The 27,767-nt window shown below is 38.7% G+C and overlaps 1 protein-coding gene and 2 long non-coding RNA genes across 8 annotated transcripts in view; 2 read left to right on the forward strand and 1 right to left on the reverse strand.

The window, feature by feature from the left end:
• The window catches only part of AMMECR1 (AMMECR nuclear protein 1), a 104,319-nt gene extending 76,574 nt beyond the window's left edge, over window positions 1-27,745 (reverse strand). The window contains exons 1-2 of one of the 4 annotated variants that reach the window (XM_088173418.1): window positions 27,574-27,745; window positions 1,373-1,895 (exon numbers count right to left, since the gene is read on the reverse strand). In XM_088173418.1, the coding sequence (XP_088029544.1) occupies window positions 1,373-1,895; window positions 27,574-27,745 (695 nt within the window). Of the gene's footprint in view, window positions 1-1,372; window positions 2,116-27,573 lie in introns of those variants that run through there. The other 3 variants (XR_001403501.2, XR_015806896.1, XM_014881563.2) reach the window with 3 other exon arrangements.
• Window positions 772-27,604, forward strand: LOC148222176 (uncharacterized). 3 transcript variants are annotated; one of them, XR_015806898.1, is made up of 4 exons: window positions 772-1,257; window positions 10,679-10,728; window positions 24,137-24,171; window positions 24,758-27,604. It is a non-coding gene; the product is annotated as an uncharacterized LOC148222176 (long non-coding RNA). The 3 variants fall into 3 exon arrangements; XR_015806899.1 differs by having other exon boundaries at window positions 24,884-27,604; XR_015806897.1 differs by having other exon boundaries at window positions 24,137-27,604.
• LOC148222177 (uncharacterized) lies at window positions 11,405-23,936 on the forward strand. The gene is made up of 2 exons (XR_015806900.1): window positions 11,405-16,225; window positions 19,611-23,936. It is a non-coding gene; the product is annotated as an uncharacterized LOC148222177 (long non-coding RNA).
• Window positions 27,746-27,767: the final 22 nt, after the last annotated feature.

The following is a 27,767-nucleotide window of genomic DNA, read 5'->3' on the forward strand; positions in this document are numbered from 1 at the left end:
GGTGCACGAGGGTCCAGGACATACAGGAAAAATTTGTATTCATTAAGTACTGAGAAAGCACAGGCTCTCACAAACTTGACAGTCATGCTATACACAAGAGGAAAAAAGTGACATGCACTCTTGGTGGACCAACACGGTCGAGTCTCAGCTGGAGCTTGGAAACTCACCACATGAGCTCCATTCCATTTAAAAGCAAAGTAAACGAGTGAAAACTCAATTTCAACAACCCCTTACGTTAACTCTGCAATCAAATGGACTTTGATCATGCAGCAACTCGGTAACTCATCTCAGCTGAGAGGAAGTAACTGCCTGTCAGAGACAAGCTACTCCCTGAAGTGTCTGAGCTCTATCTGCAGCAGCATGCCCGGCTCCCTGGCACAGGCAGGCTGCAGGTCCTCACATGATGGACAACATCATCCTGGCGGGTCACTTCCGAAGGTGGTGGGGCACAGGGTTCAAGATAAACACTGAACAAGAGTGGCCAGAGATGGGAATAAAACAGGGCCTTGTTGGACACTCTTTCAAGGAAGTTTGAGGAGGCAGAGAGAAGATGGGAGTAGCAGGTATTTATGTAATCTGTTCAAAACTCTGAGAATTTGATGTGGTGGATTACTCAGGGACTCAGGAGGTCTAACACTGGGTGATTCAGGAGTCATTACAAAGCAAGGACTCTGCACGATACGAGACCAAAGCAGCGTTACAAGCGCCTGGCACAAGGAATGTACAGGTACACCAGTGTTCACAAATCTGGTACTCGCACGACAGGGCTCTTACACTGGGTACTCACCATCCAACACTGGAGAAGGAGAGGCCTGCAATCATGCGGAACACAAGGACAGCAAGAGGCTGCCTAGTGAAGGGTCCCAGTAAGGACTACTAGTGAAACGAGCGGGGGGGCGGGGAGTGGGCTACTCGGGCGCTGCTGAACACAGCCCACAAGCGGGGACAGGGCACTGCGGCCGGAGGTAGCCGCGGAACCCGGGGCGCGGAGACCGCCACAAAGGCGGCCACTCGGAGCAGGGCGCTGCCAGGGGTGTGAGGGATAGAGGATAGATGCCACCAGCGAGCCCCTGGCGCGACGGGCCAAGTAGGGACAGGGAGGGGTCACCGGGTTGGCGGGCAGCGCGGCGCTTCCCGGTGCGAGCCCGGCGCGGGAGGGCAGCGCGGCTCCCAGGGAGCGGGGGCGCCCGCGGGCCGGGCCCGGGGACAGGCGTAGGGCCAGGCGAGGACAGCGGCCGGGCGGCGGCAGCGGGAAAGGTGCCGGGCGGGAGGCGGGAGCCGGCGGAGAGGGAGGGACGGCGCCCGACCGGGGGGAGCCGGGCGGGACGGGCGCGCACGAGGCGCCCACGCGGGCGGTCGCGGCGATACTCACTATGGGTCGTTGGTGAAGCGGGGGCTCCGAGGGGGCTGGTATCCATACAGGTGGCAGTAAAGCACATCGAAGCAGAAGCAGCACATCTCGGCCGACACCACCATCTTCCTGCAGCCGGGCCCGCCGGAGCCGGGGGAGGCGAGCAGCGAGGATGTCGGCGGGGAGAGGCCGGCGGGGCCCCCGCCACAGCTGGGCGGCAGCGGCGAGGACAGGGCGCAGCCGGCGGCGCCCCCCGCCAGCCCCCCGAGGCCGTTCAGGCGGGGGCCCCCCGGCGGGGGCAGCGCCCCTGGCTCGCCCCCCGCCGCCGCCGCCCCGCCGCAGTGGGAGCCGCCGCCGCCACCTGGGCCGGCCGAGCCCGAGGGAGGGGAGCTGGAGAGTTTCTGCTTCTTCACCCCGCAGCAACCCGCCGCCATCTTGGAGCCGTCTCCCCCCACGCAGCGCTTCCGACCCATGGCGGGGGGGCCGGCCGGCCGGCCGGGGGACGTGCGGCGGCCTGCTCCGCCTCCTGCCGCGCCCGCTTCGCCTGCACGGGGAGGGGGCAGGAGAGGGAAAGATGAATGAGGAGCGGGCGGGAGAGGAGGATCGGCAGGGAGGGGGGAGTAAGAAGAGACAGAGAAAGCTGCGTTAGAGAGACCTAGTGAGTGGCCCTGGCGGCCGGGGCAGCGCGGCCCGCAGGTGTGGCGGCCTTTCCCCTCCCCTACAGACGCCGGGCCGTTCCTCTCGCTTTCCCTCCGCGCTTTATCTCCTCCTTCTGCCAAGGAAGTGGAGCAACTCCACCTCGCGTGCTAAAAAAAAAGAAATAAAAAAATAACCCACAAACCCGAGCTCTGCAGGCGCCGCACGGCAGGAGCAAAGCCCTTGAGATGGTTAAAAACACCCCGCTAAATAATTCAAGTGACCTGAAATGCCTTCTTCTGTGTTGGAGCCGACAGGCTGGGAGCCTGGAGAGAGTGCTTGGATGCAGCTATTTAGCATGTAATCGTGATGGCTAGAAGCCACGGACTTTAGATGTATATGTATATATATATTTCTTTTTTTAAATTACAGTTTTAGCAATTACTTCACAACCAGTGAATAGCAGCTCGGAGCGTAGATCCACAGCTGCAGGCAGAGCCAGCAGCCATGACCCGGTGAGACCACGGCCCTGGGTGCTGGCAGCCCGAGAAGGACCTCTAGGGAAGGGAAGTCCGGAGGAAAAAGGTTATGGGTTCCTACTGTTCTCCGGAAATAAAAAATGAAGCTTATTAAGGAGGAGAAATGTGTTTTATATTATTGTTTTGTGTTAGCCTCATATATAGATATATCTGAATGGATGGAGAGACTTGCAAACAGCCATAAAGTACTTCAAAATCTGTATGTATATTTAGAAAATGACACCTCACTCCTCAGTGTTGTGCAGCCATCTCTGGCATGGGAGGTTACAGCTGTTTAACATAGAATAGCAACACTACAGTATCAAGGAAGACATGAGGGTGAGGACTGCCACGCAGAGTTAAAATAATACCAAAATTTTAGAGAGACAGCCATTACACAAGCTGAAATGCAGTAAACAGAAAGATTTCAGTATCAAACTACTTAGAGACTCAGTTTTACATTTCTTGGTGGAAGTAGTTTCTCCAACATCCTCGTTATATTAATTTTGGCTGCACCTTAAATGATGGACTTGAAGAGAAAATCCCTAATTACTAGATCTCTAATACTAATGGGTTAAAAGGCCCTTTGGCGGTTTCTACCCAAATACTGGCCTAAACTCCTCTTGCTTTGACTGTGAATCATAGGCTGAAGGAAAACTGCTGCAGAGAATAATAGCAAACAGAAAGGAGAATTAGATGGTGTGAAGCAGTCTTTTCCATTTTTAAATTAATATTTGTGTTTGAAGCTGGTGAATACTTAAAAAGGGAACTCAATTATGGTCTCTAACAACTTTGAAGTTTTAAAACAGTGTTTTCCACTTAGGAATTCATTTGTTTAAAATCAGTTAGCAGTGACACCTTCTGTTGCTTTGGGGAAAATAGTTTCTTCAGGTATTGAATTCTGTCTTTTTCTCATTTTTTTTTAACATCCTATATTATTTAACACCAATATTTATGAAAATATTCAGTAAGTGCAAAAGCTTACGATACAGACAGAAATAATCGCTTACTCCACTGGAACAGGTATTTGGAAGGTTTATTGTAAGACTCAGAGCTAGGATTGATATCCTTATGCAATATCAAGACTATGAACAGTGAATTATCAAGATAACGAATAGTGATAACTTCTTGATTAAATATTGTATTGCAATGGTCCCTGAATCAAAGGGTAAACTAAGTATATTACTTAATCATTAGAAACACCTTACTTTTTCCACTTCTGCTGATGTTCTTTGCTGTATTTGCCTATAGTTGTGCTCCTATTTTACCTCAGTGCATGTAATGCATACCAAATCTCTAAAGACAACAACAAATACACGAACAAAACTGTGGAAACTAGTGGAATCAGGAAGACATAACTGTATTACTAAATATCTTGAAGTGGAGGGAACTGCAGACTCACAAAATGTTCTTCATAGCTCAGTGGAAATTTTCCATTTCTATTTGAATGGGCATTTATTCTTTGGATCATATGGTTTTGCTTAACTGCAACGTGTTTTTGATTGGTCCTTTGCTTCAGTTAAGTATTAAGGACTTTTACATTTCTTACTACAAGGAACTCGGAATGTGTTCAGTACCTTAAAGTACTTCTATACTCTGCCAACTTTAGCAGATTCTTTCCTGTTGGTTGATGATGGTGCTGTGCCTCATATGCAGTCCCAAGTGAACTCCAGATGAAAAACAAGCTCTTTAGCAGTATCAACAGAATCAGAATGGTTGTGCAATTAGGTCAATACGATTTAGGATGGAGCTCTTAACCATGACTTCAACTGTTTAGCGCTATTGCTCACCTCATGTTCAACAGCTCCAGTGATTTGAGAAAAATCACTTGTTACAAGTAACAGTTCACAATTAATGTTTTAATTAAAAAGCACAGCTCATTATTGTTGAAAAGAGCTGTAAATTATTATAGGAAACACAAAATTATTTGCAGAAAGATATTTTTCAGTGATCTGAACCTGCTCTGAAGGATTGCCTTTTTTAAACAAAATAATCAGAATTATTAGTATCTGAGGGAAATAATATCCTAACAGACACAATCTAATTTCTTTTGAATCTGAGGTAAAATTTGCACTGACTGTAGTAGAAGTCAGATTGTTGTCAAGTGGGCCAAAAGATCATTTATGTTTTCCCATTATGTTTCCTACGATCTAATTAGAAGACAAATCACCAGAACAAGGAAACAATGAGCCAAAATTTGGCTCCATCAGTAAGTAGGAGTGATATAATCCTTGCCTTATTAGTGTCAATTCTTTTAATAGTCATTGGAACAGGTGAGAGATTTTAAAGGGTACTTAAAATAGCGCATTTAGGCTGTTTGGCTCCATGTGCACTTCTGCAGGAGTAGTAGTGTTGGTTTAAGCAGCTCTACCTCAGCTAATTGTTCTCTTTCCTGCTCCACCCATTTTGTTGTGTTCATGCAGTTGTTTGTGCAGATGTGAGGCAGAAGATCAAGTTTAAAAACACTCTTTTCCCTCAATTATTTTTCAGCCAAATCAATTCTCCAGTGTGGTTTATCTGAGGGCTGCACAAAAATCTGTGTTGGCCTCTTGGAGTGGCTACACAAATTTGAGAATTAATGGCCTTGGGCAAATTAAACAGTGCTGGTGAAAAATTAGAAGATGCAGCCTAAAGCAGCGTTTCACGTATTTATGGGGAAAATGTCAGAAATCACAGAAACGTTTGAATTTTAAATAATAGATGAAGAAAACCAATCAAGGAAAGATAAAGGGCCTTGAATGGGAAGGAGATTCATTTATGCTTGGGACTGTAGAAAAGTCAGAGCCAGGCAATGACGAAAGGGAAACAAAGTCCTCTTTTCAAAATACAGAATATTCCACTTTCTGAGAACTGAAGGAAATATTATAGTACAAATAATTATGTTTAACAAAATAAAAACCTCTTCAAGATTTGAACTATGTAAACAGCTAGCATATCTATGGAGTTGTTAGTTACTATTCTAGAGAAAAGTCTGTACATACATCTTCCGAAATTCAAAGGTTAAATTCTATCTTTCTATCTTCTCATCATAATGAGTTTTTTTGGATGGGCCTGCAATAAAGCTGGAAGATTTCCATGCTGAAAATTCCTTTGGTCTGAGGAGTTTCCACCCATTTTAGAGCCAGTCTTGGCAACTCTTCCCTTACTCTGCAGCCTACAAGGCATCAAAGGTACAGCTGGAAAGAAAGTGGGTTTGGTTGTATTACTTTCTCACATGATTCCTGTTATGAATGACGTTCTATTTGTTCAATTTATTAAACAACAAGATTAAATTTGTAGTAAATTTTAATAGTTACAAAATGAATACAATTAAAGTATTAGATACATATATTTGAGAATATACAAAATTTGGCAGTAAGTAATTTAGTATAATTGAGGTTCGTATGAAGCATAAGCAAAACTGACCAGGGAGGGCCCCCCCCCCCAACCAGGGGTACGAAGAGGGGCTCACCCTACCTCATGTACCAAAGCATCAAGGCTAACAATCTTACTTATATACTATATGTTACAGAATTTTCTAGAAAACTCCTCCTAGTTTTTGTTCCTAAAATCTATGTCACTATGTTGTATGGTGCATGCTCTACTAATGGGTTAGGGGTCTCTCATCCTTTTGAGGGTTTTATTTCCAATGAAGGCTCGTCGTCTTCATCAATGACCGAGGTGTGACTTGCAAGTAGCGCATGTGCGCTATGTAACTATGTATGCAGATGTTTTCCATAACAAGACTTTAATTGAGTCCCACGCTTGGAATCATCCGATTTTGGCCCATTTCAAGGTCGAAACTTTCTATTTCTAGATGCTGCTTGTCAGACCTACGCCTTCTACTATTCCCTTCCAACATCCTTGTTCGACTCCCAACATCTGGAGGATGTCCTTTGCCCTGTCTCACCCATCTATCCCCTCACTCTGTAACAATTGTCTTCTATTGATCTAAATACAATTTTACCAATGTAGTTACAATTTAGTTAGCACGAATCACATTTATCACATTCCCAAACTGGTCTGTCACACTCTTGAGGTTCATGTATTTCTCAGTATATTTTGCTTAGACAGAATATTTACTGTTCTTCACTTACTTCTTCTCTCTTTGTCTCAGCTGTCCCCAGGAGAAATTAGATGCAGCCCTGAATCTAGGCCGGAAAGTGTGCACAAAATCTAACAAAGTTAATGAAAGTTAACTTGTACATGTCTGAGAGCAGCAATTGTTCCTACCAGTTAGAGGCCATATCCTGCTATTGTTCCATGTATCAAACCCTTATTGAAGTTTCTTCTAAAAATCTTGTACAAAAAATCATCTCCGAGTGTGATAACAGCCAGCAGATAACAGGTCCTCACATGTTATTTTACTGCAGTCCTGGTCCTGTTTCATATTTCGGGCTATGTAATAATTTTACCATACTGTGAATCCAATCTGTATTACTTTAAAATTTGCGTTGTTTTACAGGCATTTTTCACTCTGATGTGAATTTAGAGTTTGGTCCTGTTAAACCATCTGGGCTTGCACTGCAAAACTGAGCATTAGTTTGGGCATTTAAAAACCACAACAAAACAAACAAACAAACAAACCCCACTAAATAAACCCTTTAAAACAAACAAATAAACCAAAAAATCACCATGCATTCTAGAATGTTATTTGTCAAAGTAAATAATCTAGGACTGAACAATTTCTGAACCAGAGATAAAAGTATTAAGTGTGTCAATGAAGTCAGAAAAATTATTTAATTTAAAAAATAAGGTTCAAAGCACTTGTAATAAATGGAAAGTGAGACTAGTAGTAGCTTTTTAATAGAATTCTTTTCAACTAATTCTGTGAGCTGCAATGTTCCTCAGGTATTATGTTAATGCCATATCCTGTCCTTTTTCCGTGTATTTTTCCATTGTACAGTGATAAAAGGAGATGCAGTTTACGTAGCTGTATTCTCAATATGAATTTACTGTAACTTCATTGAGGTCAGTGGAGCTACAGTGATTTATGTTAGCTGATGCATTAATAATACCCTTAGGATATATTTTTTGACATGGCTGTTTGTAGTTGGTCTCCTTCACAAAATGTTTGCCACTGCTGTGGAGAACCTTTTGTATTAATAGCACTTCTCAATTCTGAAGAGTCAGAGCTTTAAGAGTTGTAAGTTAAATAGAACAATATTGGTGTCTGTTTATCCAGTACAGTTATACAGACACCATTAATGAATCTCAGCAACAGTCAAATAGGACACAACAATTGAGATGTATTAGGAAAAAAATGGAATCATTAATTTCCAAGTGTGTGAATGGATTAGGAAGATATAATGCATGGTGATATTTTGCTAAGAATTAAAATCTGACCAGGACGCCACAATTACAAGCCTGCTCATTACTAAGAGTTACACTAAACCTTTGGCCATCCCAAGGGGCCAGCATTTGATTTTATATCTCAGGTAAAAATACCAAAATGAAACTTTCATATCAATTTAGTTAATGAAAGGAGCAGCAACTTCAGAAAAGAAATGAATGTTAACAATACCAATTGATTATTAACGATGTTAATTGATGAGGATGACAGAAGTGCTCCCATGTAAGGAAGCCAACAGGCATAAATTCTGATCTTCGTTTTGATATGAGACTGTGTTGAGCTACCTTTTTCAGGTGTTATTTAATTTTCTTGTGAAATGATTTGGTTTCTCCTGGCTGCTACTTTTGCTGTCTTTTTGCACGTTATCTAGCTTTTGGTGTTAAGGAATTCCACTTCCATTCCTCTAATGTCCAGTTCTTAGCTCAGGTTCATGCTCCCTTGCTCTGGTATTTTACACTGTTCATATAGCATCTTTCTGTTCCTTTCAGATAAATGAGATATATTGTTCTTTTCTCCAAAGACTGCAGAACTTTTTTCTTTAACCTTTGTGAGCAGTGAAAACACAGTGAATCCTTCTGCTATCCTTTACCATTCTCAGTTCTATAAAATAATCTGTGAATCTTAAGATTGGCCAAGGACTACTTCCACTGTTCCAGGTGGAAACATCTAGTCACTTGATATTGGATGGGTTTTGTTTCTTCTAATGTAATATTTTGGCTATTGTTTTGAAAGTGTTCATTGGTAGGCTATTGCAGCTTCTAAAAATATGCAAGCAGTGCACTCAAGTATTTTTTCATATTTGGTATTGTAATACATTGCTATTTATCAACTGTATTTTTTTCCTTTCTCCCTAGAAATATCGGCATTCTTTTTACTCAGTGCCTAGATTACTTACCCTTTTATTTTCAAGTGCTTCTGATCTCTAAATGTCTACATGTCACAATGATACGTTGATCCTCATTTCTGTGACTGGTTTGATAAAATCACCACTTATGTCACTTTATTGCAGTTCCCTCTTTTTCTGTGCAAAGTAAAAGCTGACTTATGCCAGTGTTTTGCCATAAAGGTGATGGTCCTTCAGCACTATGAGCTGCTAAAACCACTCAATACATTGTCTTAAAAGAGACTTGATATAAATTGAATTTTACTTCAGAGCAGCTGTTATCCTCTGTGGCAAAAAGCTAGCAGGGCTCCAGAAAAGCCCTTGTCATTGCAGTCGTTCCCTTTCCTCGCTGGCACTTCGACAGGGCAGCCCCAGTGTGGCCGATGCTCAGCCTCACCCTCACACCTATCTGCTTTCACATATTCAGTCCTGCAAATTCCTCTTTTCTTTCAAGTGGGTAGGAAAAGCCAAACAACTCATGTGCACCAAATCCTAATTCTTTTATCTTTGTGGCTTTAGAGGGGACTAGCAATCCTGAACCCCAAAGTTTCCTGCAAGTTTCTGAATAAAATTGGATCTGTTGGAACTGGTAGAATTCGGGGCCTCACTTATTCATAGTTACATTTTCATTAGTTTTATTGCTTCCTTTCTGTAGAATTCATATTCTCCAACATATTTTCTCCTTTCTTTCTATTGCATAAGTCAGTTCTCCTTTCAGACATGTATAAATCAAATTACTCCAGTGTGGTGTATAGAATTTCACTGTTACAGAGTGATGAATTCAAACCCAGGCCTTCTAAGCCGGTAGGTCCCCTTGTAAATTGATGAATGATTTTTCAGTTTCTAGGTCTCCTGAGCTGTCCTCTGTTTTCAAGGAAAGTGATATTTTTATAGATCAATATCCATCCCCACAAAACTTTATGTCTTCCCATTTTTGTTATCTCTCACATTTGTATTCTCACTCTAGGGAAAAGCCTTCAGGCTGCCTGCTGGTGGTGATAATTTCTGTCGTAGTTGTTTAATGTATAAAATAAACACATTGGATTAATTGTGAATAAAAAGCAGCTGATAAACATGCAAATTTCAAAAGTCTTACCTCTCTTGTGCACTCTTCCTTTCATTCACTAATTCTGATATGCCTTTTTCACATTATCCATGTAACTCAGCCTGCCATTACAGCAAGTAAAAGTAGACCTTTTGTTTTTAACGTGATCATTATTTAAATAAAGTAAAACATATTTTAGAAGATTAAAATAAATACTATATCTTGAACTATGAAAGAAGTCATAGCATTCAGGAAATACTGTTGCTTATTATGTTTCCTGCTAACCATTATAAAAGGTGAAGTTACAGTTCCTAACATCTGAAAATATCTGTCATCAAGATGTGTCAAGACTTGTAGCTGAGCTTTGATTTGCATGGGTTGTTTTTCTCAGTGCTTTCTTCATTCTTAATATTCTAATGATCTACTGACTGCCAGAGATTGCACAATAATAACATATTTTTTATTTAAATACCATACATATGATTTGAGGAAATTATTATTTCCATTCTTAATACTAAAAACATATCCTTGTTACTTCAAATGAAAATAAAAAGAACATCTCTCCTTGTGTATTTTAGAGTAAATCTATAAGTATTTTGATCTAGAGGCTCCAATTATAAGTTCTGAGTTTAGTACCATCTCCCTTTAAACTGCATCTCAATAATAATTCATTTGTTTTGATTAGAATTTCTAAAGAGCATTTCAAGATTGGACATATAACACAGTTGTGGGGAATCCTAGCATATCATGTCAGATCTAAGGCATTGAAATAAATGCTCAGTTTAGATTAGGGATATAGAAGAAATTTGAAAATAATTTAATAACAATCCTATGTGTTGATGTCTTTAAAAAAATCACGTAAGAGTTAGAATTCTCTGTTTTTCTATTGCCTACTTTGTGGTTGTTTTCACAGGTCCAAGTCCAGATGTCCAGTGTCATCACATTCAGATTCCTCCATGACCTGTAAGTCTCTCACCTCTAAATTTTCTATTGCAATAGAACAGCTGCCTGTAAACTGTTGAGGAATACTGAAATATGTCTTTCATTGAACTATCATTAAACAATATATATTGGATATGGCTTGTCTTGTTATGTTAAATCCGTGTAGTTCAAGCATGAATGCTTATAGTAGAATACATCTACTTTTTAAAATACTATCTTATTATAATCTCATTCATTGCATTTTAAATGGAAGACTCACAGCTTATCAAATCTACTTCTGTTTCTAGAAGTACACTTAATCTAAAACTAGTTCTCTTTCTAGTTAAATCTGAACTGAAAGTTATCAAAGAAAAATATTACATTTACCCTTTGATGAACAATTACCAAGCATTACATGTTCAGAGTAAAAAATGGATAACATTTTATTTAATGAGTCCACTAACTAATAGTGAATTAGAAGAAAACTCCCATGGGAACACATTTGACATTCACATGAATAACAGATGAGTTCATTATGATCCCCTGCTTATAAAATAAATGGCAAATGAATTCATAATTATTAAGTATTTAAAAGCAACATTCTTCCAAAAGATAAAACTCTGCATTAAGTACCCAGCTGTGGTTCAGCTGCAGGGCTTTAAAGAACCTGAAATGAAGTGGTATCACAAATGATTTGGTCATTTGCCACATTGTTTAACTACTTGGTTGCCAAAATAATGAAGATTTGAAAGCTACTTAATGCCTTTGAATTAATTCTGAAAGTTTGAGATTAATCTTGCTTCCAAAGCAGAGAATAGAGATTAGATACATGGTGCATGAAAAGATTATGCTGGGTCTGTGTATAAAGAGGAGGATTACAGCACATATGGCTACTGACATGTACTCATGTTTTAAGTGCCTGTGGGCATCTCGTTTGAAATATATATTAGAGTTGAATTTTGTTGGGTTTTTTTGTTGTTGATAGATATGTGGTTTTATATATGACAAATACCATTCAGGACAGTTATTTTGCTAGAAGTGACATTCTCAAATACTTGCCAGGCTGTCACATTAGCGTACAGCTCACAGCCAGGCAGGAAACATCTCTTCCATGAACTGAACATCTGCCCTGTGATGACGCTAATAGCACAGGGTCCCAAAGGTTGCCTTGTCTGCCAGGCAGAGAGGGACTGAGAACAAAGTCAAGAGAACTTGCAGAGAAGAAGGGGGATAAATAAAATCCTTTTCTTTGTACTACCTGCTCCAAGAACATAAATAGAAAAAGGATGAGAAGCAGACCAAGTTAAGACTCTCCTAAGTGCTGTCAGCACCAAAGAAATGCAAAATTCTTATGTCCCTAAATCTTACATCATATAAATAACATTGATGGAGTGAAGAAGATAATTATCTTCTGTATAAATACTGAGCCCTTGGGTAGCCCTCCTTGGTTATCCAAGGAGCAGAGAAATAATGCCATATGAGATATATTCGCATTATTATAATGCCATATTCCTTTTCACAGTATCGAGGTAAGGAGATGTATGAAATACCTTGTGTACGTGCAGATTTTAGTGACATTGCTCCCACATTTTTCCTAGCTCCCTTCTCCTTAGCAACAGCCAAGACTCTAACACAGTTGTGTTGCCATTGACTGTGTTGTCATGCTGATCAGGAAGGGGAAAAAATAACATCAGATTTGCTCATATTTTATTTCACTCAGAGGTCTGAAGATGCAGTTTGCCATCAAGTGGACTCCATGAGAGACCTAGGCTGTGGGCTTGAGAAAAGGTGCTGTAAAACCAAAAAGGGCAGAGCAGGGAGGAAGTAGAGAGGGAAGGGTCTCAGGATTGTGGAGGGTGAGGGACATACTGCACAGTCGTGAAAATGGTTATGAAGACTAGAAATATATTAAGCAAGATAGAATTCTGTAAAATAATCATACACTTTTCTAGTCCAATTGTTTAGTTGCTACTACTAGGGAAAAATTAATCAAAATATCAGAAAAGCCATTTGTGCTATACTAAGCTTGTAGAAAAATGTGGGAAATTATTTGAGAAACTGTTAAATGAAGATAAAATTTTGTCTTTCTGCTTTGGAACAAGAATTACCAGGTGAGTTTTAGAAATTGCATAGCTGCCAATGGAAGAGTATGAATTTTGCACTGCTGAATTACATTGCTTTTAATTTTAGAAGTCTTGGTGTTCCCTGATTTAACTTCTGATTTGATCTGTGTGGATAGAGTTTGGATGTATGTCCAGACAATAAGACTGAGCTGATGCTTCAGAGAGAGGTGAGAAATACTCAGTCTAAATCCAACAGATAAAAACTACATGTGTATCAGAGAAACTAATTGTGCTTCTGGGAAACTAACTCCTTACTGAGCCCTGTGAATTGCTGGGTGAATAATGTGGTTTGATTACAATTATTGCCTTAATGCAGACATTCAATTCTTACGAGCGTCATGAAGACAATGCAGAAAACTTGTTCTGTGATGTATGAAGTGAGGGGTATGAATTCTTGTATTCATACATTCACATCATACATAATTCTACATTTCAAGGAATTGGGAGATAATTAAGGAGATAAGCCATACCTGCTAATTATGCTACATATAACTTTTTTTCCTTGAAAGATAAATCCAAGTTCAGAGATTTGTTGAAGGTTTTTTGTTTGGTGGATTTGTTCTGGCTTTTTCCAAACTGATACATTATAAATCTATTACTTATAAAACTTTAAAAGTTTCTACTTTAAAACATTTAACATCTGTCAGAAAGATAGTTATTTGTTTATACAGCCTTTAATATTATAATGTATCTCATTATAATGGTTGTCAATATTTGAGGTAATCATTATTATAAACAAGGGCACAGTAAGAGAAATGCTGTGCTCGTTCTCCAAATGATGACAAGGGAAAGTGTATGTACTTTTTATTTATAAAAATCAGATGGCATTATCTACTGTAGCCACTTTAAGGTTAAGACATCAGAAGAAAGTTTGCTTTCAAAATGTTGGATAAATCACACAAGTCAGTATCACATCATGACTTCTCCAACTATATGCTCCCTCACAAGGCCACTGCTGGTCATCATCCAACATCAGGATACAAAAAATTGGCATGACATAACCTTATTACATAGGTTTCTGTTCATTACCAACACATTAGATTGCACATGTTATTCTAATGTTTGCTTGTAATTTGCTAGGTGAAACAGGATGGTCTGTTGCACCAACTTTTTGTGGAAAAAGGGAATTCACTCCACAAAGTTTGTAGAAAGCTGTAAATAAAACACTCCTTTCAACATCAGAGACCTGTGGTCACTAGGATTTCTTTTGGAAAATTAGGAAAGGAAAAGTGGTAGAAAGAATTAGGACTTGGAATGGATGAGTCTTGACTAAGAGAATCAGAGGAACAGCCATCTCTGAGAAAAAAGGGCAAATCCATACAAGATTATTTTTTAAAAGAAACAGGTCCAGTTGGGAGGAGATAGAAATAATTTATAAGTATTAAAGTCTAGGCTTCAGAATGTACTTATTATAAGACAAGTCTTAATCTAAATCACCTTAATTTGTGGAATGGTATCTTGCAGTAGATAGCAAAACATGCTTGTTCTAAATCTTATGAAACAATAATTATAGCAAGTAAATGCAATTGGCAGTGATTGAAATACTAATAACACACTGAATTTCAAATCAAATTGCATTTGTCTACTGCTGAAATGTTCTGACAGTATCATAACCAAATTAGGTGTAATTGCTAATAATTTATTCACTAGAAGGTTTGCTAGTATCAGCTTTGTTTATGTCAGATGGAGATTAAAAAATAGTTCTCTTTCTTGCAAACTGCTGTGCAAATATCATCTGCTTTATAAGATCATAGGAATGATAGGAGATTCTTATAACAAAAAAATAACAAAATATAATATAGGACTTATATTGATTTTAGGACTTTAATTGACAGAACCTTATTTATATGTATTGTATCTGTAATATGCTATATAAGCTTTCTGTTCCCCTTTCAAGTAATGTCACCATAAACATTCATTCCTAGAAAGGAATATAGGTTGTGAGTGTAATATATAGGCATACTGCATCTTTAGCAGAAAACATGTAAAGAATTTTAAAATTTCTTTTTAATTTTGCATTACCCCATGCAGTGCTTTTTGCGGCTCTGTTTCAAAATGTCAAGAACTCAGAGACAGGTTTATTAGGAAAATATATATATCCACTTCATCCCTACACTGTATTAAATAGTGTAAAATCACTTCTTAGCTCTCATGAAGATGTGCTGTTTGAAATGTTAGAGATTGAAATATGTGAGTAGCTCTAAACTATTCCTTTTAGCTACTATTTTGATAATTATCTTTTTATTTATGACATATCGCACTGATTCTGTTTTACTTGTTTCAAAGGACGGGACAGTGTCTCTTAAATTGTTGTATTTCTGCTTAGAAAAATTAAAAGAAGAAAAAGGATAAAAAGATGCACATTATAAAGTTCAAGTTATCTCCTGGCCTCTGGATGGAACTCCTTCCTTGTCCACAGTATTGACCTTTTTCAGTGCTAGGAAATGTACAATACACTACTTGTAGACACAAAGAAAAGACACGGAGAATCCATTAGTTACTTTCCCTCTGTAATTTAGGAGTCACATTCAGTAGATGATTAAAATTCAGCTAGATACATAATTACATTTGTTAATATACAAATTTGTTTGCATTTCTTATTTATGACTTTGCCCATCACTGCTTGTTCAGCAGTGGTACAGGAAAATGTAATTTAATGTTAGTTTATAATGAATTTGTTCTTGCTGGTGAGACGAATGTCGAATTTGTCTTTACAAATAAGCTGTGGATCTGCTTGTAGATAAGACTAGCCCTGAGAGATAAAAGAAACAATGGGATGGATTCCACTGATTGATGAATGGAAAAAGATATTTGCCTTTACAAACAAACTGTAGGGCTGCTGATAAATGAAATTGGATATCGAAAGATAAAAGAAGCAACGGGGAAAAACTATGAATTCTATAAGAATTAAAAATTAAAAGGGAAAGTTATACATAAGAGGGGAATCTCAGGTATCAGGCATTCCGGGAAGTCTGTGCCTCTCAAGTACCTCAGCCAATGGGGAAAGAGAGAAAGAAATGCGACCGGGAAAATAGGATAAAAAAAAGGCTGCACCCTCCAAAAATTAGAGAGATCCCAGGGGAATGTCCCATGGCCTCTCCCTTTATTCGAATAAAGCAAAAAGGACTCCTCTGTCTCCTTTTTGGACATAAACCTCTGGTGGTTGTGGATTAATTTTCCTGACACTGGCAAGCACTGGAAATGTGGTGCAAAGTTTTAATTTCAAGCACTGCACGAGAATTTGTTTATTCAAACTTTTTACTGATTTTCCTTCCCTACACATGAAAATTAAATACAGATATTTAATGTTTTTTCATGTACTTACAGGCAACTGCATACATGCATCTACATCAGCTAATGTGCTGCTTTTTTTCAGAGAAAAAAGTCTTGAGGAAATAGACATTTTTCTTCCAGAGGTAATTTCACTGTTGTGGGGGTTTGCTTTGTTTTCCTAATGGTATTCTGCAAGGATACTTTGTTGGAGTTCTATGCAAGAATTTCTGAAATCAATGGAAAGGATGTGCACTTTGGATTGAGGTCTCAGGCATGGAAGCATATATTCACTTCTGTGTCAGAGCCAGACCAAAAAAACAGGAAGGAGAAGGGTCCCAGGTGTCCATGGTTCAAATAACCTGCTCTCAGCACAGATTAGAGATGTTTAGAGGCAGTTTGTGACTGAAGAATGGAGCATGGGATCTGTCATAACCATCCCATTTTTCCCTCATCAGTATGCCAGGACATGAGTGGAGTGGTAGATGCAGGAGCCAAACCCAACAGTCTCCAGAATTCCTGTGGCAATCTGCAAGTGATGTCTGGTTTGTACTGTCCAAGTGCTGTGGAGTGGGCTCACGTGGTGCCTATCTGAGCAGAGAGCAGGCGCTGGGAGCTTGGCCGGGGAAACCCATCCCGTAGAGCCGTGCCAAGGGCTCGCAAGGGCAGAGCTCCGCCTGCTGCTAAGCTGGCTTTATTTTCGAGCACTGTCAGAGTCTGGTACCGATCAGTGCTGCATGGCTGTGCCCATACAGGCTTTGCTACATAACTCCTAGTTGACTGGAGAGATAAAAATAATCCCTGACATAAATCAACTTCATTTGCCTCAGGACATAATTTAAATACCTTCTCCTGGGTGTTCTTCCCTCTTTATAAAAGTGGCAAGGGCACTTTCCAGCCTTCACACTCTAATTCTAGAAAACGTTTCACAAGGGACTGCCACAGCGAAGGTAGGGCTATTGCTGCATGAGGATACGAAGGAATATCAGCTAGTGACACAGTGGTGGGAAATGGAAAGGTGAAGTCTCTTGAGTATTTCCTTACCCAAGATTCTAGGGCCAAAATGTTGCTTGAGTTTATGAATAGAGCTGGACAAAAATTTTGAAGGATTTTAAAATTCTTAGAACAACAGATGTTTGAAAGGACTGGGACTATTCTTGAGATTAGGTTGAAGTAAAATAGTTTCAACTGAAATAAATATGAAACATCTTCTTAGTTTTTAAAGAAATATCTCAACATGCTGAAATGAAATTTTCAGCTTTGAAACAGAAATACCATTTTCCACTTCCAAGTTAATATAAATTGAAAAGTAAAATACGTGTGTTTTTTAGAAAGTCACAAAACACTTTGTTTTTAATTAGGTGTAATATTTCAGATTTACCCCAAATGGAAATTACTGGGTTTTTATTTCATAAAAAAAAAGTATTGTGTGCGTTCTATATGAACTGAGATTTGTACTTCTTTATGACATTTTAGTTTTGTTATTGAACAGGAAAAAACTTTACTTGCTCAATTGTATTTGTGGAATCTTCATGACACACTGTCCAGGGAGTTTTCAGGTGATCTGTGTGTTTTCAGGTGACTGTTATGAGCATAAGGGTGTAAGCTCCTTCCTGTACTGTACCAATGCTGGACCTTCAGGCTTGCTGCATGCTCTGCCTGTGCTGTACTCTGATTTTTGGGACAAAAATACAGTGGGTAGGGATCTGTGATTTTAACAGGTTGTTCATGAAAAGCAGGATATCTTAATTCTAATGTGATTGTGGGATACTTGCATGAGGTATCATTAGCTCAGCATACACTGAGTAAAAGAGACCTAGTCACAGATCTTTCCCTTCTACTTTGTGTTCCTATTCTTTTCTCTCCTGTTCCGTGTTCTTTTGTCAGCCATCTGTTCATTTCAAATAGATATGATGTTCAAAATTTTCATCTAAAGTTACAGAGCAGATGATGAGAACTCCAGATACCCTATCAGACTCTCATTTTCTCAGGCTGATCTGGGAAAAGGCAGAATCTTCTGATCTGTGACTCTTCTCCCATTGATCCTATATGACTGACTGGGGTGAATGCATAGGGATTTCAGAAGCTGTTTTGCTCACTCATCATTGTCACTCATCATTGACAGCATCAGCCTCTGGAAGTTCCGAAAGCTACTGCAGTCTCCAAGAAAGGCTTATCAGACCTTTTCTAGGGGAAGTAAAACAGGTGATGAAATAGAGACTACTATGTCTCCATTCACAACATCACTTGAGCATGTAAATGACTACAAATTGGGTGTAGGATTCCTATCTCTTATAGGTAGTTGTTTGGATGTTGTTTGCTTTTTGTTTTGTTTTTAATGCCTTTCAAAGAAAAGTTATTAGGGTTGGTCTAGTAGCTAAAATCTTCAGCATGGAGATGACATAATGGACAGTGAAAAACTTACTAAGAACCTCCGTAGTCAAAACATCTAATAAGAGTTTGCAGTATGAAGAGACAAAAGTGAGCAGAAAAGAGAGAGAAAGGGAGTGCTGTCAGTGCAATTTTACAGATGGAGAAAGGGACAAGCCTTGATTCAGAAAAATGTGGAGGCAGATCCTGATTTTTAGCATTACCAAATGTGTATATTGCAACATACTCTGTTTGATCCTGGAAATACTTTGTGCTAAGGCATTTCTAATTTTAAATGTTCTGATTTTTTTTTATTATCAAAGAGAGGAGCTTTTACAGTTTCTCTTCAAATGGATTTTTAAAATACACTGGAACATCTCTTTTCTCAGCACAGATTTTCAGTACCTTTTCAGATTTTCAGCAGTTTTTGTATAGGTATGTGGGATCCCTTCCCCCCTCCTTTCCTCCCCTCCCAGTTTTACTGCAACTGCGGACATCCAGCAGAGAGAGAAGCTGGAAAGGACAGATTTACATACATTGACTGTCTGTGCTGACTTTTCAATACAAATAGCATGGTTATTGTGCTGCATCAAAGTAAGAGTCTTAGCCTGAAAGGGATGTGTTTCATTGACATTGAACTGAAAACATAGGCACAGTGTAATGGATCCTAAAATTGGCTGGACTGTTTCTGGATGCCTGTGTTCAGTATCCATATAAAAATCCCTGTGCGCAGCATAAGCAGACTAATGAGGTGAGACCTTTTCTTAGTAGTATAATCTTTAAGACAAGTTCTAGCAGTCAAGCAGGAAATCAGAAAAATGGTACATTCAAACTACTTGTCTTTGTTCAAGACTCTGGTAATAGTTTGAATTGAATGATACAGCACGTGAAGAGGTTTATTCCTCACAAATGCCTTGACACACTCTAGTGGCAAAAGCTCACAGTGCCATTCAGACAATGGAGCCCAGTTAATTTCTTTTCTTTTTGATGTGAAGCAATAGTTACCCTGGATGAAAATTTAGTTGATCAATATTGAAAGTAACCTGGCAGCTCAGAAACTGCCGTTCAAGTCCTGTGCTTTTATAAAACTTATGTTTCTTTTTTATATTTTAGTATATAAAATACTGACTCAGGAATTTTGCTTGCTTGACTTTTGTACAGAGGTTTGAGCAACACACCCTGACCTGAGTCATTGATGCCTGGCCATGATATTTATGCAATATGTGGAAGTCAACAAACAATACCTATCCACAAGTTGTCAACACTTATCCTTTAATAGTAATGGATACAGATCATGGGACCTCATCTTTTAACCAACCATCATTAAATAGTAAATCAATAACCACATTAAAAATGTATTTATAGAGATAAACCACGGGTTTTGCTGATTTAACTTATCATAAATCATTCACTGTTTTGTCTTTTGAGAAGACATAATGGACCACTTGGCTGCCTCAATTCTCTCTTCATTTTTACTTCAGGGCTACGCTATGGCAAAATCCCTCTGGTAAGACAGTAAATAATTTAAATACATTTTTTATCATCACAGTTCAACCTATGGTGAAGTGTTTTCTCCAGAATCAAGAATTTCCTGTGACAATACTTTTGGGTTGACTGTGGGGTAGTATTGATCCTCTGGCTTCATTGCTGATACCGTTTGAGCTACAGAAGGATGGAGTATTGCTCTATGTTTTACTACAATTTACACACTAACATGACTCAAGTATTAAATTTAGAACAACTCAAAATCCCTTCCTCAGCAAGACTTGCTGTTTTGAAACTCTCAAATAGCTGTGTCACAATGAAAACAAAAATCCCATTTTCCACAAAACAAGAAAGTAGAAGCAACTCTTTCTGGTTTAATGTTTGAATGTATTATTGTTCCTTAAACAATACAATCAGATTACATGAATCTACATGTATCTGCTTGTTTATTATTTCTCCTTATTCTCTATTTCACTGATTCCTTCTATTCTTTCCTCCTTGAGTGTTACTTTTTGGTTATCTGGACATAAAAGAGCCACACTGATATTTTAGATGGCTCTTGCTGCTGTGCCTCTGAAGTTTGTTAATTTTTTCTTAATAAATTTTCTCTGTATATGGGAAAGTTACTCCAGAAAAAGTAAATCTAAATGTACTATCTAAATGAAGACCCTTATATGAAAATATGCCTTTCCTCTGGAGATTCTTGCTTTGGATTTAAAAGTGATTACTTTTTAGGCTGGTGCAACTTAATCATAAATATTGGGAATGTTACAAACAAGCTCCTGTTTGTTCTGTTAATGTTCTGTTAACTGTGGAAAACACCCTGTTTTTATGTTAATAGTTGCTGTTGTTCTGTTCTGATTCCCACTCCCTGGAATTGCCTTGCCCTTTTGCCCTTTCCCTCCCCGTCGGGTAACGCCTTCCCTGCTCCCAAAATCGTGCCTGGCAAATAAGAAAACCACAAGTGCTTATGGGACACAACTCAGTAAAAAAAAAAAAAAAAAAAAAAAAAAAAAAAGCAAAAACCATCAAAAACTAAAAATGGTACTCCCAAGTAAGAAAAACAGTGAAGAAGACAAAATCACCAACCAGGACTCTCTTGCCTTGTCACCATGACCTAAATAGCACCCGATCTAGACTCTAGACTACGACCCAATCAGCTTCATCTGAGGGGCTCCTGTGAGAAGTGACGGTCAAGTTCTGCTGCACAAGAAAGCTGAATTTCTTCTCTGGATCGTCCATCAGGAGCAGCAGTGGTGCGTGTGACTGGTTGGGCCCTGGCCCAGAGCTGATTTCTCATAAAGGGGTTAAAACAGGAGCTGGTCTCCTTGCCCTTATTTATTTCAGGGAAGATGCTAACTGAAAATTAGAGCCTGAGTGAACAAGTAAATCTCACGTTGAAGGCAAAGGGCAGGCATACTGCCAATTTACAGTGGGAATGAATTAGAGCTTGGGTTTTTTGCATCCTCGTTTGACCTGTTGTCCTAAAAAAGCATTGTCAGACTAGATCTATCATAAATTTGTAGTTGTATCATAATAATTATGTCATTATTAGTGATTAGATCAGCTTTAGAGTTTTGGGTTTTTTTATTCTTTGTCCTGTTGCCAAGTTCCATGAGGACATAAGCTATGAATTAGGTTGGAGTTCTGAATTCTTTTTACTTGTGGAATGGACAAGCTACTTCCAAGACCAGGAACCTGTTACGCATGCAAACATATCTACATACATTTGGGCAATACATTATTTTTTCCTCACTGTTCTGTAGTGATATAATTAGCAATGGAATGGCATTTACCATTCTCTGGTAGCTGTGCTATCACGAGATCCATGCTCCTGGTTAGCAGAGCTGAAAGGGACTAACTTTGGGAGCAACTCACTGCTTGCTTAGTACAGCAACACTGGTCAGCATATGTCTCGTGTGTCCCAGAGTTATAAGTACTCGTTTATATTAAGGTCCATTTTTGATCTCGACCCTAATCCAAGCAAAGAATTAACCAAATCATAAGGAAAAATAAAACAGTGGATGAGTGAGCATCCAAGAACATCGCCTGGAAAGATACAATTGCTTCTATCTAATGAGGCATCAGTTTTTCACTGGATGTCTGGGCTTTGTAAAGCTGCAGCATCCACTGCAATCAGTAGTGAACTTTTCAACTTTTGATAATTAATGTACTTGCTTTGTCCATCTTTGCATTTGAAAGAAATGCCAGATGACTCTGTAATTCAGTTTGAGTATTGCATGTCAATGCCTTAAAAGTCCCCTCGGGGGCTGCCTTGAAGGGAGGGTTTCTTTCTCTCCTTAAGACACAAAGGGTTAGATTTGCAGCAGAGAAGTTATCTTCTAGAGAAAATTTTATTTGTTTCAATGGACAACAAGCAACAAAAATAACTAAGCATATAACTAACTTGATTAGCTTTGGGCAAGTCATCTCAACAACATGGAATGCAGTCAAATGAATATGACTCTCTTGCACTCAGAGCCAGTTTACATTAAAAAGAAGTACAGGTCTTCACTGCCAGTGTAATAGTGGAGATTGGTTCACAGATTCTATTATCTGTTATGCCCAGACCATACTTTGCAGTGCAGATTTTACTAACTATGTAACCTGTTATTTCTTTGCATGGTGCGAAATTAGTCTTCCTTCTTTCTTCCTTCTTCCCTGGACAGTAAAGACCTTTATAAAAAGCATTAGATAAAGGTATTTTGGGCTGTGAGGTGACAAGCTGTGGCTGTGATTCCATTCTTTTAGTTCAAGAGATTTTAATTTGTAAGTGTGAAGGAGTTCTTCTTTCTGTTTATTTAAATACTTTGGTTGCCTTTATGAAAAAAGTTAGTTTATGTTAAAATTCAGGAAATATATTATAAAAGTGTAGAAGAGAAGTCAGTGTATTTCAATTAAAAAATTCCGTGAAGTGACTCATTTATTTGCCCCATGACTCTGCCAAGTCACTAGATAGACAAATGCATTATGCAGATAGAGAACTGGAGACAGAGGTTATGTGATGCCCAAGGCCATGCAGTGAACCAAAGCCGAGCCAGGCCAAAGTTCCTATTTTAGTCTGTCTATTAATAACACCAGCACAAACTACATTAAAGAATTAAAACTGTGGGCCATGCTATGTCAGCATGCTCTGCAAGACTGAGATATTGTTTGTTTCCATCTAACTCTAAAATGGTGAAATTATTAGACATAAATGTGACTGGATCAATATCTTATCTGAAGGCTTTCTCATATTTAGGGATAGTAATCTCTTTCCTCCATCCTGACTGAGATGTTATGTTTTCTCTTTGCCAAACACAAAACTGACTTTTTTACCTTCTAATTTTGAGTACTGACAGGTTAATACAGTGTCTGGCATTGTAACATAAAATATTTAGGGATAAATGTGAGCCAGTGTTACTGAGAAAAAAATTTTACTTGCATTTGCTATCCTTGTTAAAAGTAGTTTTTTTATTTAGTAGACCATTCCTGAATTGATATATTATATTCTTTGAGTTTGTATATTTTATAGCTTTAGATAAAGTTAGTGACTTCAGTAATGAACAGGACATGGCAGAGGAAAAGATGTTGCATAATAAGTTGCATAAATTGGAGTTAGAAGCTGCTGTATATCATTAATATATCAGTGACTTGCCTTAATGACCTGGACTCAGACTTTCAAGTATAAATATAACTTTTGGGTGCCTTTGCTATTGATTCTATTTCTTATGATTGCTAGCTTGATCATTATATGTATTAAAACAAAAGTCAGTCAAGAATCAGCAAGATTATAGAAATATCCATGAGAACTGACTAAAGAAGGGTTGCCATATTTGATGGACACAGCCAAGGAATCCATTGCAACTATATTTAGTTTAAGCCGATATCTAGAAAGACCAAAGGGTGGCATCAGGGATTATATTTGCAGTCTACAAAACATTATCATGGAAATTCATGTAATATTAATGCCAATGGCCAAGTCAACTTGGTTTTTAAACAATAAAAAAATTTAACATGGAAGTAACTTTTTGGTTCTTATTTACACTTAAAATACATTCAAAATACCCTAAGCTATGCAGTCTCCTAACAGATTTCCGAGATTATTCAGAATATCAACAAGAACCAAGATTGCTCTATTCATTTTTCTTTAACTTGAAGTGCTAGTTTTATTTGTGTATCTGAAAGAGGCTGATGCTACTGCATTTGTTATCTTATAATAGAGAGAAGTGATGTCAAAAGGAGCAACATTACTAAAGTAAGTTATAGCACCTATCTGTTCATCACACCCAGAGACTGATTTGTATCTCACTTAAATTAACATGTATGACAGTGACCTAGAAACAGTCCTGGAGCAATTATAATATAATGTTATGATATAATGTTGCAGCAACTTGCAAAAACGGACACTGCTTTTGGTAATTGATCATTCTTCATCATAAAAACCTGATAATTATGTTTCTTGCTCCCATCTCACTGCTTCACTGTATTCTCCGAATTCTAATTGCTATGTTTGATTTTTTATCTGTTCTTGGGCCAACATTGTCATACATCTTAAATAATTAATTTCCATGATGATATTTTTACCAATAGCCTTCATACTCCTGCCTCATTGTTACAATACACATTGATCTTTTTGTGTTGTGAGTGACCAAAACTATATAATGTTTTAAATAGGGACTGACCTATATTTATAGGATATCATCAGTGCTGTACTGTCTCTAATATCTCTATCTTTAGTGGTGTACTCTAATACGGTTTTGTCTTTTTCTCAGCTGTTTTACATTCAGAGTGTTGAGTGGAAGCAGCTGTGCTTTTGTTTGTCTACTTGTCTCTTTGCACAGTCCTCCAGAATGTCTGTTACCTCTCCATTCCTCTGTTACTTCCATCCTGCTGCCCAGGCCCTGTAGACCCTCTCTGATCCTCCCCAGGTAGTCCTTACTACCTAGTGCTTCTCCAACTGTTATCAGGTTTAGGTTGAAATGAGACTCAGAAGTGGGCCAAGGCCTACTCCAGCTGTGGGCTGATGTGGGAAGAAATGGAGATGGGAGGATCCAAGAGAAACAGGCTGCAGGGCATTTTCATCCTTCTGTTGCCATCTGCGAGAGGGCTGGGCAATGTTGGTGCTGCCAGGACTCAACAGCTACAGAGAAGAGAATGCCCAGCTGCTTGGACTCACCAAGCGAGTGCCTCCTGCCTCCTCACATAAAAGTCTGCAGCCTGCAGGCCTCAGCTGCCCCCTTGTTTGCTTATTCCTGACTCCAATAAGACCTTAATTTCCTACAATATTTTCTGTAATTTCTGCAATTCTGTTTTATTCCTCCTCTAAACTGATGCTGCCTCCAAATATACACCAGCACACCACTAATTTGTCAGTTTTTTGTTGCAGAGCCCTGCTCTGTATGACTATTAAAATTCAGATGCAGTCCTTGAAAGAATTTTTACTATTCACTTTTCGTTGATGATTCCTCTTTCAACACAGTCCCTCAACTGGATTTAATAGAATTAATCTGATGCAAAATGACAGCCAGGAAAAATAAAACTGTCCCTTCAATTTCAATGAAGGGCTTAGCCATTGATCAGGTTGTTGCAGTGTAGTAAGTTACCGCATGTCAGTGGAGCCATTGAAACTATGGGTGCTTTTAGTGTAGCCAGTTGCAGAGTAGTACAGCACCAATTAACCTTTTCTAAACTGATTTTTGAGCTAAAATTATAAAGTGTAAACTTAAGAAAACCAAGTAAGCTGAATGGAATATAACTGGCCAATTACCATGGCAGTGTTCATGTACAGTATGTTATTCAGCTTTAGTGTGTGTCTGAGGGTGTCACTAAAATTAGAGGGACCCACTTCTATGATATTCTGAGGAATAATCAAGTTTTAGACTCATGTTCTGACTCTAGAACTAGTTTTACTTTACATCAGCATGGGTTCCACTTTGCAGTTATTGATATCCATTAGCCCTTTTATATTCTGATTTCTAGGCAAGGATCATCAAGTACGAGTTATGGAGTGCTGCTGCTGAATTATAAATTGGTTCATTTATAGAGTCAATTAATCTTTAGTATCTTGTGTGTGGCTGATTTAGTATATATGCACACCAAAAAAATGAGTATATTAACGTGGTATGAGTGTATGCTCAGTTGGGAAGGTCTGGAGAGTTGCCAATCTCCATGGTCAATATTCCTCCTCTAACAAAGACAAGGTTTTCAATTTCCAGAGAGCTCCTGTATGCAACAGTTTGTTTTGAAAATAAACAGTTATATATGTCATCTGTTTTTTCATTATTCAGATTATTTCTTTTCTGCATATCTTGTGACAACATGCATTGTCTTTCTAATAATAATTTTTATCAGTGGCACAATTTAGGACAACATTTTCTGAAATGAACCCAAACAAGCACCACTTGAATTGTTGTCTCTACAGGCATAATCCCTGTATAAGGTTTATCTCACTGAATTCCCAAAACACTCAATTCTGCACAGACCTGTCCCGTTGGTAAAATTTCCTTCACCTGAATTCTGTTTGTGCTGAGAGCAACATTGATTTTTTGAGAGAGAAATGAATGATTTAGCTTTACATGTGTGCTCTGTAACTTGTCTAATGACATAACAGTTTCTCTGTTAACAGTAAAAAATTGAGTGCTTTGCTAACTTTTAGTAAAACACATCCATCTTTCTTCCTGTGGTCTCTGGGAAATGTGTTGAGTCTCAAGATTTCAAGCAACCTGAGTACTAATATTTGGGATTGGGTATAAAATTGAACTGAGGATTAATGGACTGATGACTATTTATCATTCAGCTAATTTAGTATCAGTGATTTCAGTGAAACTGAGGCAGACTCACCAGCTGGATGAGAGAGCCAGGGTCAGGTGTCAGCCTTATGTTCAAGGCAACATTGACAATATCATAGAAATTGCCTTGAAATTGTTAAGAGACTTTTAGAAATAAAAATACCACCTTCAGAACCTTATGCTAAATCTACTAAATCTAAAGAACTTTAATAAATTTTCACCATTCTTGTAGAGATTACTTGGTGCATTTCTGTGAGCAAATAAAATAACTGCATGAAAAAATCTAGTCATTTTTAGTACAGCTCTGTCTGCTGCATTGGTTTTATGCTGCCAATCCCTTTGTAATGTTAGTGTACTGCTCTGTGGCAGCCTCAAGGTATTAAAGCAGAGCCAGAACACAAGACAGGAAGGAAATGTAAAAAACTGTAAATCAGCAGCAGCAGGGCTTTTTAATAACATTTCCATCTATTGCACATAAAACTATTCCCTGATTTGTATTATTTTCTGAGCTAAGTAACAAAATTAACAATATAACTTCAACAAGGAAGATCAGGCAATAAAATATCCACAGTTTCAATCAGGATTAGAAATTACAGATGTCCAAAAGATAGCAAAATGTAAAGAAAAATCCTTGACCCCTGGAACTGATCAAAATTAGTGTCAGTCATTTCTAAAACACACAAAGAGACAGTGAGTATAAATGTGTTACTTACAAGTGCTGAGGATTTTAGGGAATAAAAATGGAGACCGAGAGCTGGAGACTGCCTGCCATGCCAGCAATGTTGATTTGGAAGCAATGGACAAATAAACATTCAGCAAAGCTTAAAAAGCTGCAATGTTAGGCTAGACAAAACTGTCCATGTCCTTACCGTGCTGTGGCTGGCAGGCAATCCGTGTCTGGGAGCCTTCAGTCCCTCTAATAAGGCTCCAGGGATTTGGTGTGCAAGAAAGATTGTCCTTTAAGTGATGAGTGTAGGAAAACAGAGAAATAAAGAGGAATGAGCAAATTGTACAAGGCAAATAGCTGCAGGTCTTTAGCATGCTCCCTGCGTTTTCCTAAGCT

Source organism: Sturnus vulgaris, chromosome 14, assembly GCF_052056855.1.
Source record: "Sturnus vulgaris isolate bStuVul1 chromosome 14, bStuVul1.hap1, whole genome shotgun sequence".
NCBI classification, from domain to species: Eukaryota; Metazoa; Chordata; class Aves; order Passeriformes; family Sturnidae; genus Sturnus; species Sturnus vulgaris.